Source organism: Urocampus carinirostris, chromosome 16 (genome assembly GCF_059441175.1).
Source record: "Urocampus carinirostris isolate Australia breed hairy pipefish chromosome 16, RoL_Ucar_1.0, whole genome shotgun sequence".
Lineage (NCBI taxonomy): Eukaryota > Metazoa > Chordata > Actinopteri > Syngnathiformes > Syngnathidae > Urocampus > Urocampus carinirostris.
The window spans coordinates 35,359,561-35,376,399 of record NC_142364.1 but is presented as its reverse complement, the minus strand read 5'-3'; the positions used below and the strand labels follow the sequence as shown (position 1 = coordinate 35,376,399).

The following is a 16,839-nucleotide window of genomic DNA, read 5'->3' as shown; positions in this document are numbered from 1 at the left end:
GAGTCAACGGCACTCCCACAGAGTCAGCTTGTTGGTCTACAAGAACACGAGAACGCAATAAGCAGACCCATGTACTTTGTGCATAGACACAAGAGACCAACCAAGCGTTAGAGAGCTGTCTAGTCGCCTAGTGTGATGAAACTACTGAAGCATTGGAGCAGACTCACCATACAGAATGGCATGCTCTACAAAATAAGGAAAGATTCTCGCATGGCCAAGAAGATCTTCCAGTTTGTGGTGCCTTACTCATTGAAACAGAAAGTCCTCTACGGTTTACATGACTCAGCAGGTCACCAAGGCCAGGACCGTACTTTGTCTCTGGTGAGGCAACGATTCTTCTGGAATGGCATGGAACGGGATGTTGTGAACTATGTTAAATCCTGTCAGCGTTATATAGTAGAACAAAACACCGGAACCACACAACTGTGCACCACTCAAGAACATAGTCACCTCTGAGCCTATGGAGTTGGTCTGTATAGACTTTTGGACTGTTCAGCAAGAGAACAAGTCTGTTGATGTCCTGGTCGTAACTGATCATTTCTCCAAGATGGCGCACACCTTCCCTTGCAGGAATCAAACCACCAAACAAGTTGCTCGCTGTCTGTGGCAGGATTTCTTTCTTGTCTATGGTTTCTCTCCGCGTATCCACTCTGATCAGGGAGCCAATTTTGAGAGCAAACTGATCAAAGAGCTTCTAGAAATGGCTGGGGTGCAGAAATCCCATACGACTCCGTACCATCCCATGGGATATAGTATCGCAGAACGATTTAACCGAACATTGGGACATATGATCAAAACCCTCCCCCCTCAGCCCAAAGCAAAGTAGCCACAAATGCTGCAACAGCTCACCTTCTGCTACAACTGCACAGAGCATGAGACAACGGGGTTTGCACCGTTCTACCTAGTGTTTGGGAGGATCCCTTATCTTTTTTTTATCAGTATTTGCACTTTTGCATGTGATTTTTTTTTTCTGTTTAGTGTAGCACTCTCATATTTAGCAGAATTTCAGGGAGGTGTATGTAACGGGTATAATAATAACTTTTGTTTTATTGAAATTCCTGGTGAAATATTTGTATAGTTTTTGGTAAGTGTCCTGCAATGATGAGCCCAACAGTGCCACTTGCTGGTAGGGGGTAGGGTTTTTTTTTGGCTTTTGATATGTGACCGGAAGGCTGGGTTTTGTTGGCAGTCTACAGAGCCAGCTGACAACGGTAGGACACATCTTTTGGTGCTCCACAAAAAAAGTTAATTTTAAACATAACCACCGCTGACAAATCTCTCAACGTGCACTGTAATGTGATTGATGTTGTCAAGCTGTTTGGATTTATTTTCGTTTTGTTTCTATTGTGCTAAAATGTTAATTCCCCTTATAGAGATCAAAGCCAGCAGAGAAGCTAATGTTGTGATGCATTTCATCTGCAAGTAAATTGTATCAGTTTTTATACTCATCATTGTTATCATTTCTATTTTCTCATGTATATAAAAAGCATGATGTTGGTTAAAATTCAGACTAAAGAAAAATATGTTGAATTAATTGTAAATGTTAAAAAACCACTATATGATCTATAGTTAAAAGTATCTTGTTAAAATGGATGTAAAAATGTATTGTTATATTCTAAAATATATTTTATGTAAATTGAAAAGAAAGCTCTTTGATATGCTTTGGGCAGTCTACAGAACGAGCTACCAACGAGATCAAAGAGATCAAAGCCAGCAGAGAAGCTCATGTTGTGACGCATTTCATCTGCAGAAACTGTTATAAAAACCTCATCATCCAGTCCAGAGTGAATGTGGATCATTGGTGGGACAGGTACACCGCGGTTACAGTAGTACACTATCTAATTTTATCTTTAATCAAGCATTTAATTTTTAAGCAAATTGATTTCATTAATCCTTTTTTTCATTCCAAATAGCCTGTCTTGTAATTCATAAACAGGGTACCTATTTTTTGCATTAAACTCCTGTCTACCATGCCTTCTGAGTGTGACGTATTTGCTGTCATTGCCTTTCATGAATAATGTATTTATGATTCAAACTTTTACAAAGGCACACATTCATCATAGATCTAGCGTTTTGTTTTGCTCTAAAATTGCACTAGATCGATGTTTGAATTTAAAAAGTATAAAATCGTCGTCTTGGGCAGAGTGCCCCCAAACTCCCCCAGGACTGTACACCCACCAGCATCTAAAAATAAAATATAGGAAAAACTGCAAGGGGACGCATTCATCATAAATTTAGCTTTTTAATTTTTCTCTAAAATGCTAAAGGTTGAAGCATTTAAATATAGATTTTTACCAAATCCTGTCTTTTCAAGGAGCATACCTCCAACACCCTCTAGACCAGGGGTCAGCAACCTTTTCGGTGTTGAGTGCCCTTCCAAATTTCAAGATGCCACACCAAGATTAACGACTCGCACAACATATACAACATGGATAGACATTGAAATCGTATAACTCGCCTATTTATATAGCACTATTGTTGTTCATCAATAAACTAAAAAATGAATGTGAGCAACACATGGAAAGGCCTGTACACATCCATGACTTCAACTTATGACCACAGAAATCAACCATTCTTCATCAACAATGATCTATAATCGCAATACAAGTGATATGGACAGCTACCATAACATTCACCAATGAAATCTTGTTGCAGAAAATTCAAATTGAAACACACACGCACACATACCAGCCCCTCCTCTTGACATTCAACACTTCTGGCTGACATGGGGATGTGTTTTATTCTTGTTTTTGATTGCCTATTTGTTAGGCAAGCCACCAAACAAAACCTCTGAGCTTGACAAGAAAGCTTCTTTAATATATTCGATTTAAAAGATTTTCCGTGCTTTCTACGCAGTGAGCAATGGCGTTTTTAGCAGTGACAATGTTTTTCAGGGCCTGGGTTTGTTTGCCGTCCCTGAACACCCCGCGTTTTAATGTCTCCGCCTTTTCAGACTCGTCCTTGAATTCATGCTCATGATTCGTTACGTATTGACGTTTAACACTTGATGTGCGTGGTACAACGCTCTTGAGGCATCATCCACAAACAGCACGATCATTTTTTTGCACTAAGGCCCAGTCATTTGCCCACGCTTTTCGCTGGAGGAGTCATGATTCATTCGTTTATTGCACGCCTGTGTTTTGTTGGCTGGGTTAAAACACGGCTCTGTCGTCCTCTCGGTGGCGCCGCGCAGACACACGCTCACAGACAGAGGAAGAAGGGCGCGACCATAAAGTCTCTAAACAACACGGCGTGCAACTGAAAATGTCTAAATTTCAGGTAAATGCGCTTTTTAAAAAAAATCATTATCATTTTGCCGTGCCGTCGCGTGCCACTGGTTAACCCCTCGCGTGCCACTGCTGCACGCGTGTCATAGGTTGCTGACCCCTGCTCTAGACTGTCCACAACACCAGGGTCTCAAAAAATTTTATGGGCACCACTGCCATGGCAAACATTCATCATAGATCTAGCTTCTTGATTTTTCTCTAATAATGCACACAATGTGCTCAATTTAGAATGGACAAATTGTCTTATCGGGTAGCATGCCCCCGTACCACCCTAGACTGTACACCCACTAGGTATTAACAAAATCTAATGCAATTATGCAATTGTAAATATCCTCAAGCTGAGGTCCGGAACATATTTGAATTTGCGGTATGACTTATACCTGAAAAAATGAATAAATGAAGGGGGGAAAAACACAATACAGGTTATATATAATAGTTTCAAATAAATTTATTGACATTGAAACATGGGCTTACATCATATGGCTGCAGTCTGAATAAAAATGATTAAATTGTGTGTTCAAAAACAAAGAAAACGCTTTAGAAAAAATATAGTAGCTTCAATTACCTTTTGACTGAATAATGGTAATATTCTCTTCAACAAATCATTCCCAAAACATCTTAAATGTTCCTCTTGGGCTACAGATGATCTTAAAATAGTTCCAAAGAAATGTATTGACATTGAAACATGGGCTTCCATTATATGGCTCCAGTTTAAATAAAAAGGACTTAACTATTGATTTAGAAACAAAGTGCTTAAAAAATAGCAGCTTCAGTTTCCTTTTGACTGAATAATGTTAATATTCTATTCAACAAAACATTCTCCACACATTTAAATGTTTCTTTTGGGCTACAAATGATTTTCCTTCCACCCTCAGCCAGTTTTTTTTCAGTGTGAAAATTGAGCTTTAGCTTGCCTTGACAACATTTTAAATCTGGGCTGGAACACGAGGTCAATGCAATTCTCGTGCACATGTGCAGATGCTGATCAGTGAGCTTGGAACAATAGTTTGTTTTTATCATGTTCATTGTAGAGAATGCTGCCTCACAGCTGTATGTGGAGCCGTACATGGTCAAGATGAACAGGGCCACTTTTTTTTAAGATCTGGGAAAGTTGTCTCAGATATCATCTGGAGCCAGAAGGTGGCAGAGTCAGTTCTTCCAAACTGCTCTTTCAGGGCGACATCTGCCTGGAGCTTAACCATTTGCATCTGGAGGGGGCCAGCATTTGGCCACTTGAAGTGATGTGCGATATCATTTGAGAATGCTTTCACATCAGTGACGAGGAAAGGCCAGCCTGATGAATAATGCAGTGGTAAGAGATCAGCTCAGCTTTGTCTTTTTTCATCCTAACCAAAGCCCCCTTTTGTCTCCCCATCATGCGAGGGGCTCCATCAGTAGTTATGGATACGACTTGTTTTGACTCTTTTCTTCTCTTTATTAACATTTCGTTAAATGCCAGGTAAATATCTTCTCCTCTGGTAGTAGTCTGCAGAGAAGTCACACCCAAGAGGTCTTCACAGAACTCATTTTTATCCCTGTTTAAGAATCTTATGTCAACCAAAAGCTGAACATTGTGAGACACATCAGTCGATTCATCCACAGCCAAGCCTACAAATGGTGCCTTACATATAGCTTCTTCAAGCTGGGACAGTAATCTTCTACTAGTATTTCACTGTGTCTTGTGGATGTGTTGTTTGAAAGGGGTATTTGCTTTATTTCGTCATAGAGCTCATCTTTTTGTTCAGCATCAAGTAATGCTTCTGTTATATCAGTCGTGCCCTCTTTGAAAACACTCGCATCTGTAAAAGGCTTTTTGTGTCTGCCTAAGACCCAAACAACTTGGAGGGAACATCAGAAAGAAATCTGACACTTTAGCACCAGGTGTCCTCATTTGCCAACTGGTCACTGTATGCAAGAAGCACAAACCAAAAAAACAACACAACACGACCACTTGGCTGTTCTCTGTAATTCTTAGATGCAGTCTCTCTCACTCAGAGGGAATTTTTTTCACCAGGCAAACCAGACAGTTGCTTGGGGCCCCCAGTATGTGGCGAAAGAGTCCAAATTTGCCTTGCAGTTGGAGAAGTTGAAAGATAAGATACATATATCGATAGATACTTTTTTCATCCCCGTAGGGAAATTCACACTTCCAGCAGTATCCTTGTGTCAAAAATAAAACAAGGATATAGAATACAAAAATACCCAATATAATGTGTTAATAAAGAGCATTTAAATAGTGTTCCGAAAAATAGACGCTGTAATAAAAATTGGGTAATATGCAAATGTGGGGTTGGGGTTTAATGTGGGCTTTTACTCCCCCTTGTTGTGTTAAAGACCCTCATAGCATGAGGGAGAAATGATCTCAGTCTGTCAATGGAGCAAGACTGTAACAGCAGTCTGTCGCTGAAGCTGATCTGTTTGGAGATGATAATGTGTAGTGAATGTAATAAATTGTCCATGATTGACCGCAGGTTGTTCAGTGCCCGTTTCTCAGCTACAGTTGTCAGGATGTCCAGCTCTGAGCCCACAACGGAGCCCGCCTTCCTCACCAGTTTATTAAGACGAGAGTTGCGTGAAGAATTAAAAATTTAATTTTGAAACCTTCATTATGAAAAGAAACTCTTTCTGAGAATGACAAAAGAAAGAAAAAAAAGAAGTGGAGAAGAGGAGAGAGGAAAGCAAGATTGTGCTAAGCCAGTCGCATTAAAATAATTCAAAGAGATCAATAGTATGTTTCCCCTAATGTTGATAATAAATGATGTTGTGCAAATGGTGCTAGTCTAGTTTTACTCAGGCTAGCAATAGAATGACCATACTTTAGTCAGTTGTCAAAAGCTATTGCTATATTATTAAGTAGTCTACAATACAATAGTTCATTTAATTAAAAATTTTTTTTTAAAAAAAAGCCCATTAATCGTAATACAAGATTACGCAGAATGTTGTGGCTTTATGATTGCCATTTTCAACCATTAATAGTCGAAACAGAAAATGTAATTATTGTTTTTAAATGTGGCACGTTATTAGTTGTTTGGGAAGGTGAAAGCTGTCATCAGCAAGTCTGTGACAGTGAGGCCGCTAGTCTGTATTTGCCATTTTACAGCTGCAAGTGCATTTCAAGCTGTGCATCTGTCAAAAAATCATCAACCTGTGCAGATTCTGTAGCATCAAATAATTTGTGTAAACTTTAAGTGGTTTAGTCTACAATAAACATTTAACTGTCTTTTTCAAGAATTGTTACAAAATGTGGAAATATTAAACCCATATAATGGATGAAACTAATATAGCCTATTTACTATTCATAGCCAATTTTACTTCTATATACATTTCTTTTAGGATCATTGCTGAAGTTTCTTACATTAGTGCCTAAAGAAACCGAAGGCAATGATGTTCCATCTTTGCCAGCTGATGACAGTTATCCAGCATCTACCTCCACTATACTGGAGACTTTCCTCCTGTGATGAGGAAGTTCATCAGCAAATTGTACCAAATAAACCGAATTAGCTAGCTGGTTTCACCATAGTGATTCTCTGGAAAGGCTAAAAAATGAAACCACCTCTGTCTGAGAGTTTTTGGAAAACTTCAGAGAAAAGGGGCATCTTGCATCCAAGACGAAAACACAACACAGGATAAATAGCTGAGGCACTTGAAATTGAGAGGATCTTTCCAGCTAAAAGAACAAGAAACGCTATGAGGTAATTTTGTCGGATCTAAACCGCTATTAGTTTGGTTCAGTCCGCCCACATGTGAAATGAAAAGACAGTTTGGATCGGAGTGACACTTGTTTAGCTTCTTGCAAGAAGGACATGGACAGAATGCAGCCTGCCGAATTGTGTCTAGTCCCCAACTTTTTATACAGTTCCAGTCGGGAGCTTAGACACAATGAACAATGATGTCATTCACGCAGAGTGTGAAATAGGATTTGATTTGAAACTTAACTTAGTAATCATCCATGAAGCTGAATCGTGAGCTTAAACACAATGTACAATAGTGACATTCTCACAGAGGGCAAAACGGGATATGACTTGAAAGGAAGACAGCTTCTCTCAGACAATTTTATCAGGATATATCTGTTTGAGAACTACCCAGCTCAATTAAACTCAAGCACAGATGGCGGGATCCTGTTGTGCCATCCTGAGGAAACTTAACTGGACAATCAATCATTGAAGACAGCAGGATATGTTCGGGACTTTGGGTTTCATCAGCAGAAGTGCAGTGAGACTATACATTGTTCTTATGGGTTGAATATAAGGTCACATCACCCTCAGCAAATGTGAATTGATAAGATAAAAAGACACACATTTATAGTTTAATCTACCCTACAAATTCACATGTGAGGGAAGGAACTCGGTCTTCCCCCTAAAGAAAACTTCGAGACAATTCTTTCTGCCCCTTATTGACACTGCCCTCACCTGCCTCAATGATCGTTTTAACAAGCTGGAGAATGTTTCTGACCTTTACAGTTTTATTTTCTCAAAAGAGGATATTTATCTCATCTCATCAGCTGCACCGCTTATCCTCAGTAGGGTCGTGGGGGTGCTGGAGCCCATCCCAGCAATCATCGGGCAGTGGGCAGGGGAGACCCTGAACTGGTTGCCAGCCAATCACAGAGCACACGGGGACAGACAACTCACTCGTTCATTCACACCTAGGGACAATTTGGACCGGCCAATTCACCTGAAATGCATATTTTTGTAATGTGGGAGGAAACCGGAGTGCCCGGAGGAAAGCCACTTAAGCACGGGGAGAAGTCACACTTAGGCAGACATGTAGAGCATTGGAGAAAAATATGAATGACTTGGATGCTGACGAGTTATATCTGAAGGTCAGCGCTGCGTACTATGCATTTCCAGATGACGTATCCTCTCCAAGAGAGATGCTTAATTACATCTACAAGGAAGACCTGCTGGATTTGTTTGGCAACCTGAGTTTTGCCCTCCGCCTACTATACCCGTTACGGTAGCTTCTGGGGAGAGAAGTTCCTAATTGCCAAAAGTTAATTAAAACAAAATATCCAATCAACTATATCCCAAGACCAACATTCTGGTCTTACACTCATCTCTATTGAGTATCAGGTGCGAAGGTCTTTGAATTTTGAGGGCAAGGACAGAATGCAGCATGACGAAGTGTGTCTAGTCCCCATTTGTCCCGACTTTTTATACAGTTCCTGTCGTCAGCTTAGACACAATGAACAATGGTGACATTCACTCAGAATCCCCACTGCTCTCACTCACACACAGGCAATCCAAAATATCTCTCTTGCCCCGCCCCATCTCTCCGCTTAGCCATTCACACGTCTAACTTAGACTTTCCAGATGCATCGAGGTAACAAGGGAGGTAGATACTTACTGAATGTCTAAATGAAAACAAAACAGACGAATTGCAACAGTAAACACTTGTTAATGGTGAAACAAGAAATCACCGTTAAAAAAACCCATGGGCATTCAAATTACTCTTACGCCAGTACACTAAATACTTGATTTTCACCAATTGCTTTCAGGTTTATTATTTCCATGTGATGTTCAAATCCTATTTTACATGATTTGATTTATTTACAGCTTCATGGTAACAATTAATTTAATTAATTTAACCATTTGAATTAAAATTCAAGTTTATGGACTAAATACAATTTAGTTTCAATACGGCTTTTAGCTTTATACTTGTTATTCTTTTCTCCTTGTTATTTTTCGAGCCAAAATAGTCCAGCGTAGGCTCTGGCGATAAGACAATATCAATAATTATCGTCATATAGTTTCTGCCGAAATGAATAAATAAAATGTTTGATAAAAGTCAATAATTTCAACTGTAATTCCCTAGGCCTGGGCGATATGACAAAAATTAAAATATTTTTGTCCCTGAGTGAAAGTTGATAAAACCAGTTTCTGCCTGTACCAATCTCAAATGTCATAACAAAGATGCATGGTGACAAATTACTACACAGCATTTCACAAATGAGAAACATAAAACAAAGTTAACAAAGTGAGGTCATCAAAACACAAAACATTGCACATAATTTGATGTAGACCTGCAATCCTTACTCATTAAACAATCCAATTACACAAACTCATTTTTATTTACACTCAGCAACCTTTTAAAGCATTTTTGCATTAAGTCTTTGTGTGTCTGACGATGTTAACCAAATAAATGGACTAAAGAAAAGTTCAGTTTCACAAATGTTACAAATAAATGCACAAAACTGCCATTTCTTTAAAAGTTACGGGCCAGATATATTTATCAGTCCACCGTATCAGGCTTTAATGCTGCTCTGTAAAAGGTCACAATCTTCCCACCTGTACTGGATATTCTCTCAGTGGGGGCTGCTTGCAGGGATGCACGGGTAGAGCCTTGCTAGCTGACTCACTCGTGAAAAGATTTGTTCATGGGGCCCGTGCTTGTTAAACGTCTGCTAGCTCTCATTTGACTTCAGGAAATGTTTTGTCTTTGACATTCCCAGTATTAAATGCAATTACACCTCCACTACACTAGGAAGCATTAGAGTTCTGATTGGCAAAGTGTTTTGTTTACATGCAGCCTCCATGTACCTGTACTTTATTGAGCACAGAGAATGTGTTAAGTATGAAGTGTAGCAGACTCTCGAGTGACCCCATGAAATAAAATATGTGTAATGGATGCTGAGACAGGCTAAGAGAGATGGGTTAAAAAGAGTAACATAAGTCTCCCCATCGAAAGCTAAGAGGAGGGTTTAATAGAAGGGAGTTTGATAAAGTGTAGGGGAAACGAGCAAAGACCGGTGTGCTTGCTATGTTAAAAATGTTGGCAGCTAACCGCACGAACCCAAATAAATTAAGCTGTCACTTCGACATTCCAACCCATTCACACTGATAGGACACTTGGAGGTTTATTTTTCTGCGAAATTGTGCCAAAAGGCGTGGATTTGGCATGGATTGATGTGACGTTTAACCACCAATATCGAGAAATCATTGATTGGTCCCCACTAATATTATGTGATCATTTTTTTTAAATGGGCGCAAGAGGATTTCTTCTTCCAAAAGGGTGGGTGACAGTGAATTATTCAGAAGTACTGAATAAACTAAAATACTTATGCCTGCCCCATTCTGTTCTTATAGGTGTTGCTGGCTGCTCTAGTGAAGACTCATGGAGAGGACAGATTTTCAAAAATGGCTGGAGTCCGTCTCTACCACTTTCCTGACACTAAATGACCAGCAGCGCAACCAGTCTTTGGACCACATCATATGCCTAAGTGGTGCTGCCCAGCTGCGTCATTTGTCTAATGGCTTGGAGGCATTGCTCAAACGTGATTTTTTGCGACTCCTGCCACTGGAGCTGGCTTTCTATTTGCTGCGCTGGTTAGACCCACAGACTTTACTCACTTGCTGTCTTGTCTGCAAGCAGTGGAATAAAGTAAATATTGCAGCTACGATACAGAATACATGAAATTGGCAATTATGGAAAAGTAAAATACATTTCACATGACTATTTTACACATTTAAATGTAGAAGGGCCAATAGCACAGGAGTAACATTTCCTCCATGGCATCTAGTTGTTTCAGTATGTACATGAATCACCATATCTGTGAGGGAAAGCAGTTGACATTTCAAGATGTCCAGGTCAGTTTATGTGATGTCTTTGCTACCATGGCTGTGACCAAAACCTTTCTCACACTTTGTGCAGGTAGCTGTGTCTAGCAGGTTTAATGACTTTCAAAAGGGTAAAACTGAAAATACAGAAAAAAATATATTACAAAATGTACATCTGGTGTCTCCTAAACATACAAAACCAACATGCGTCCAAGACACTATTTTGAGGATCTCCATGTTGGTGGATAATTAGCATACTGTATGACAAACGTCACCGCTACCGCTATTTTTTCATTGTGAACAGCAAAAATGAATCCCCAAAAAAACAGTAAAGTTCTTACACACAAGTAAGTCAAACCGGTGATTTGCAACCTTCAAAGATGGTACTAAATGGCGTGCTACCGGTCCTTTGCATACGTAAAGCCGAACTTTCTGTTTTCCAAAACGCACTTGGTGTCAGTGACTTAAAGGCACCGCTTGATAGTGCTAAAAAGACACAACTTGACCAAAAAGGAATTATTTTACATGAAAACATTGAAAGACAGAACAGTTAAGTTCTAAGTAGAGAACGAGTGTGACAATGCCTCAAAATATCTGGTTCCTGTAAAAAGAAAGAACTATTTACTTTTTAAATCATTTCCTTTTCATTCGGTTTGTCACTTGTTTAGGTGGCCTACACTGTCAGTAATAGCTGCATCAATACTTCTTTATGTTAAAAGATTACAATATATACAACATATAATTATTCATAATTACTCCTCCATGATCTGCTACCTTACCTTGGTGGAGGAGTTTGTGTGTCCCAATGATTGTAGGAGCTATGTTGTCAGGGGGCTTTAAGCCCCTGGTAGGGTCACCCATGACAAACAGTTTCTAGGTGAGGGGCCGGACAAAACGCAGATCAAAAGACTCCGAGACACAACACAAATTCGGGTCCACGTTTTCCCTGCCTGGACGTGAGTTACCGGGGCGCCCCTCTGGAGCTAGGCCTTGGGGATTGGGTCCGCTGGCGAGCGCCTGATGGCCGCACCTTTGCTCACAGGGTCTGGCCAGGCACGGCCGGAAGGGAGGACATGGGTTCCTCATTCCCATGGGCTCACCACCTGTGGGAGAGGCCAAAGGGGTCGGGTGCAGGGAGAGCTGGGTCACAGAAAAAGGAGGGGTCCTTGGTTCGCCGATTCCCGGCTACAAAAACTGGCTTTTGGGGCATGGAATGTTACCTCTCTGGTGGGGAAGGAACCCGAGTTGGTGTGTGAGGTTGAGCAGTTCCGACTAGATATAATCTGACTCAGCTCCAAACACAGCTTGGGCTCTGGTACTAGTTCTCTCGAGATGGGTTGGACTTTCTTCCACTCTGGAATTGCCCGTTCTGAGAGGCACAGAGCCGGTGTGGGCATATTAGTTGCGCCACGGCTCAGCGCCTGTACGTTGGGGTTCACCCCGGTTGTCGAGAGGGTCGGCTCTATCCGCTTTAGGGTTGGGGGAAGAGTCCTGGCTGTTGTTTGTGCTTATGCACCAAATAGTAGTTAAGAGTACCTACCCTTCTTGGAACCCTTGGAATGTGTGCTTGAGAGCGCCCCCCTGGGGACTTCCTGGTACTGATGGGAGACTTCAACACTTATGTGGTTAATGACAGGGAGACCTGGAGGGGCATGATTGGGAAGAACACCCCCCCGACCTAAACCTGAGTGGTGTATTGTTATTCGACTACTGTGCCCATCATGGTTTGTCCATAAGGAACACCATGTTTAGACCTAAGGATTCATATATGAATGCAGACCATTTAGATAAGGGTGTCCATATGTGCACTTGGCACAAGGACACCCTAGCCCGTAAGTCTATGATCGACTTTGTAGTCGTTTCATCTGACCTGCGTCCGCAAGATATGGGCACACGGGTGAGGAGAGGGGCGAAGCTGTCAACTGATCACCACCTGGTGGTGAGTTGAATCCAATGGTGGGGTAAGATAGCGGTCTGGGTTGCCTCAGTATTAAGGAGGCACCGTCTTATCCGGGCTGTCTCTGTATGCCTATTGCTAGAGTCTGGTCCGCATTGCCGGTAGTAAGTCAAATTCGTTTCCAGTGGGAACTGGACTCTGCCGAGGGCTGCCCTTTGTCACCAATTCTGTATATAACATTTATATACAGAATTTCTTGGCATAGCCTTGGTGGGGAACAGGTCCAGTTTGGAGGGGCCTCAGCATTGCATCTTTGCTTTTTGTAGATGATCTGGTGCTGTTGGCTTCCTGAGGCCATGATCCTCAACTCTCACTGGAGCGTTTCGCAACCGACGGTGAAGCGGCCAGGATGAAGATCAGCACCTCCAAGTCCGAGACCATGGTACTCAGCCAGAAAAGGGTGGCATGCTCCTTCCGGGTTGGAGATGAGATCCAAGTGGAGGAGTTCAAATATCTTGGAGTCTTGTTCACGAGTGAGGGTAGGAGGGAATGGGAGATTGACAGACAGGTTGGTGCACCGTCTGCTGTCATGTGGACCCTGTACTGGAACGTTGTGGTGAGGAGGGAGTTGGGCCGTAAGGCAAAGCTCTCGATTTGCCAGTTGATCTACGTTCCTACCCTCACCTATGGTCATGAACTGTAGGTTTTGACCGAAAAAACACTATCCCGGCTGAAATTAGTTTCCTCCGAAGGGTGGCTAGGTTTTCCCTTGGAGATAAGGTTAGAAGCTCAGTCATCCGGGAGGGACTCTGTAGAGCAACTGCTCCTCCGCATTAAGAGGACCCAGTTGAGGTGGCTCAATAATCTGATAAGGACGCCTCCTGGGTGCTTCTCTTGGGAGGTGTTCCAGGAATGTCCCACGGGCAGGAGGCCCCAGGAATGACCCTAGACACGCTGGAGATATGTCTCTAGGCTGGCCTGGGAACGCTTCGGGATCCTGTCGGATGAGCTGGAAGAATTGGCTGGGGATAAGGAGGTCTGGGCTTCCTTGTTGAGGCTGCTGCCCCCACGACCCAACCCCAGATAAGTGGAAGATAATGGATTGATTTGGCAAAAAAAGCAAAATGGACACAAATGAAAATGGAAAGAAGAGAAAAGCAAGGAAAAGGACTGAGAGAGAGAAAAATAATCAAAAGCTGGAAAAAGATGAAAAAAACTGAAAAAATAAAACGGCTAGGAAAAAAGAGAAGGAAGTAACATAAGAAAAAAGGCAAACAAAACAAAGTCATATGCTAGGAAAAAAGAAACAAAAGAATACACAATTAAAGAAAAATGGTTAAAATGTAATAAAGAAAAAACAGCACAAAAAGTACACATTTTGTGTGATTAAATACAGTTCAGTATTTTGCAACCAACTAAATAAATCCACATGATCTTTGTATTATGTAACAAAATATACTTTATTAAAACGAAATTCTCATGATATAGTCGTTTTAAAAAACAACAACTGATGTGTTTGTGCACCGTGCAAATTTACAATAAAACACTAGCCAATTAATTAAAAATTCAAAAACTAACCAGTGTGGTCGGAAAGCCAGCGGAATGTAACTGAATTTTTGGAATTTTGAAAATGATTTGGCTGCTCAGAAGCCTTTTGTGATTTAGCAGACCCATAGAAGCTTACAGGAAACATTGGTGGTAAATACTGCTTAAATGCTGGTATACAGTGAAGAAGATAAGTACTTGACCACCCTGCTATTTTGGTATTTCTCCCACTTAGAAATCATGGAGGCGTCTTGCATTTTCTTTGTAGGTGCATGTCCATTTTGAGGGAGAAACTAAGAAGAAAAATCCAGACATCACAATGCATGATTTTCTAACTCTTTATTTGTGTGATATTGCTGCAAATAAATATTTGAATACCTGAGAAAATGAATGTTAATATTTGGTTCAGTAGCCTTTTTTGCTACTACAGAGGTCAAACGTTTCCTGTAGTCTTTCACCAGGTTTGCACACACTGCAGGAGGGGACTTGGCACACTCCTTCACACAGATCTTCTCTAAATCAGTCACGAGTGATGATGCTACCACCCCCATGCTTCAAAGTAGGGATGGTGTTCTCGGATTGTACTCTTTATTCTTCTTCCTACTAACACACTTTGTGGAATTATGATCAAAAAGTTCTATTTTGGTCTCATCTGACCACAAAACATTCTCCCATGACTCCTCTGTATCATCGAAATGGTCATATGCAAACTTAAGACAGCCTTGACATGTGCTGGTTTAAGCAGGGAACCTTTCGTGCCATGCATGATTTCAAAAATGGAGGTCCCAGCTCTTTTCAGTTCATTGACCAATTCCTGTCGTGTAGTTCCGGGATGATTCCTTACCTTTCTTCGAATCATTGTGATCCCACAAGGTGATACCTTGCATTGGGCTCCACTGAGATTCGTCTTTGCCATATTACAAGTTAAAGTCTTACTGATTGTATGGGGTGGATATGTGTCTTTTATGCAGCTGATGACCTCAAACAGGTGTATCTGATTCAGGATGATACATGGAGTGCTGGTGGACTTCTAATGGGCGGACTAAACGGTCTTTCAGGGTCAGAATTGTAGATGATACACAGGTGTTCAAATACTTATGTGCAGCTGTATCACTCAAATAAATTGTTAAAAAATCATGCATTGTGATTTCTGGATTTTTTTATTTTTTTTTTCTCTCACACAGTGGACATGCGCCTACGATGAAAATTTCAGACAACTCCATGATTTCTAAGTGGGAAAAAGTAGCAAAATAGCAGGATGTTAAGATGCTTATTTCCTTCACTGTATACGGTAGGGAAAACTTCGGTAAAGGTACAGTTTGTACTCTGCTTGAGACTCTGCCGCCCTAACTGTATGAGGTGTACTTGGTAAGGCCATATAAACATGCCAACTCTGAATGTGTTAGTTTGTAGCAGCATAACGCAGATTATTGTTATGACATTTGAGTATACAGTCGCTACCCTACTGACGAACGAGAGTTAGGTTCCGGACCATCGTTTGTAGGTTTAATTTGTCTGTAAGTTGCTTCAGTGCTATATTTTGTATAGTTAAATAACTATGTTTAAGGCTTGTATGAATAACCTGTATTGTTTTGTACTAAAAAAAAGTCATAAAATAATATGCTCTATAAACAAAGTTAAGTTTAACCTACCCTTGGAAGATGCGCTTCAAGCAGTCCTCCATGGTAAAAAAGTGCCCCAAAAAAGTGTTCAGACCATTTTCTCAACCGCATCAAGCTTTCTTTTTCCACTTTCATTTCAAAAGAAACTGCTCGCCTCTTCTTTACACTTTACACCAACCAGATTGAATGGATGCACGAGATATGAAACAATAAAAATGTCAAAGTCCTCAGCTTACTGGAGTTAGTATAGACATAGTACTGTATAGACAGTATATAATGTTTACACATGAACTAGGAAGAGGAAGGAGATTTTTTTTCTTCTGGGTGGATGCTGGGTGACCTCTCACAGCGCCCCCACACGTCGGTAGCGGCGGAAAGAAGGACTACACTAATGTCCTGTACTCTGAAAAAGGTGCACACAATACAAAATCTAACATACAGCAACGTCTGGATATTTTTCGACATCCCGAAAAATTGTTAGTATCTACCGTTGTACCGTTTTCTACTGGTCGTAAGTAGGGAAGTCTGTTGATTTTTATAATCATGCCTTACAGTACTTGTTGCTGGTAAAGGTAATTGTGCTCCTGTAATGCTTTACTTTGTAAAATTCTCACGGGGCAGGACTAGTAGGTTTAGGAGAAAGAAAGGGAGAGTGTGAACATTAAAGAGAATGGAATATAAAGTGAGATAAAAAAAGAGAGGGAACAAGTGAAACAGTGAGAGAGAAGGTAAGAGAGACAGAAAAAGGGAGAGAGAGGAATAAAGAGAATAACAAAGCGAGGAAAATGATAGCGAAAAGGGAGAGAAAGAGACTGAAAGAGAAATTAAAAGAATGAGAGAAGAGGGAGAAAGAGTGAGCTTGAGAAAGAGAAATTGAGCAAAAAGAAAGATGAGAAAGAGACAGAGATACATAGAAAAAGAGACAGAATGAG

At 40.9% G+C, this 16,839-nt stretch overlaps 1 protein-coding gene across 9 annotated transcripts in view; it reads left to right on the top strand.

Moving 5' to 3' along the window:
* Positions 1 to 16,839, top strand: part of fbxw2 (F-box and WD repeat domain containing 2) — a 59,027-nt gene that overhangs the window by 4,019 nt on the left and 38,169 nt on the right. For 3 of the 9 annotated variants that reach the window (XM_088355538.1, XM_088355539.1, XM_088355534.1), the window contains exon 2: positions 10,373 to 10,667. The exons of 1 other annotated variant lie outside the window; for it this stretch is intronic. In XM_088355538.1, coding sequence (XP_088211664.1) covers positions 10,401 to 10,667 — 267 coding nt within the window. In that variant the 5' untranslated portion in view covers positions 10,373 to 10,400. Of the gene's footprint in view, positions 1 to 4,462; positions 4,600 to 10,277; positions 10,299 to 10,372; positions 10,668 to 16,839 lie in introns of those variants that run through there. 5 more of the 9 variants (XM_088355537.1, XM_088355536.1, XM_088355535.1 and 2 more) reach the window with 5 other exon arrangements.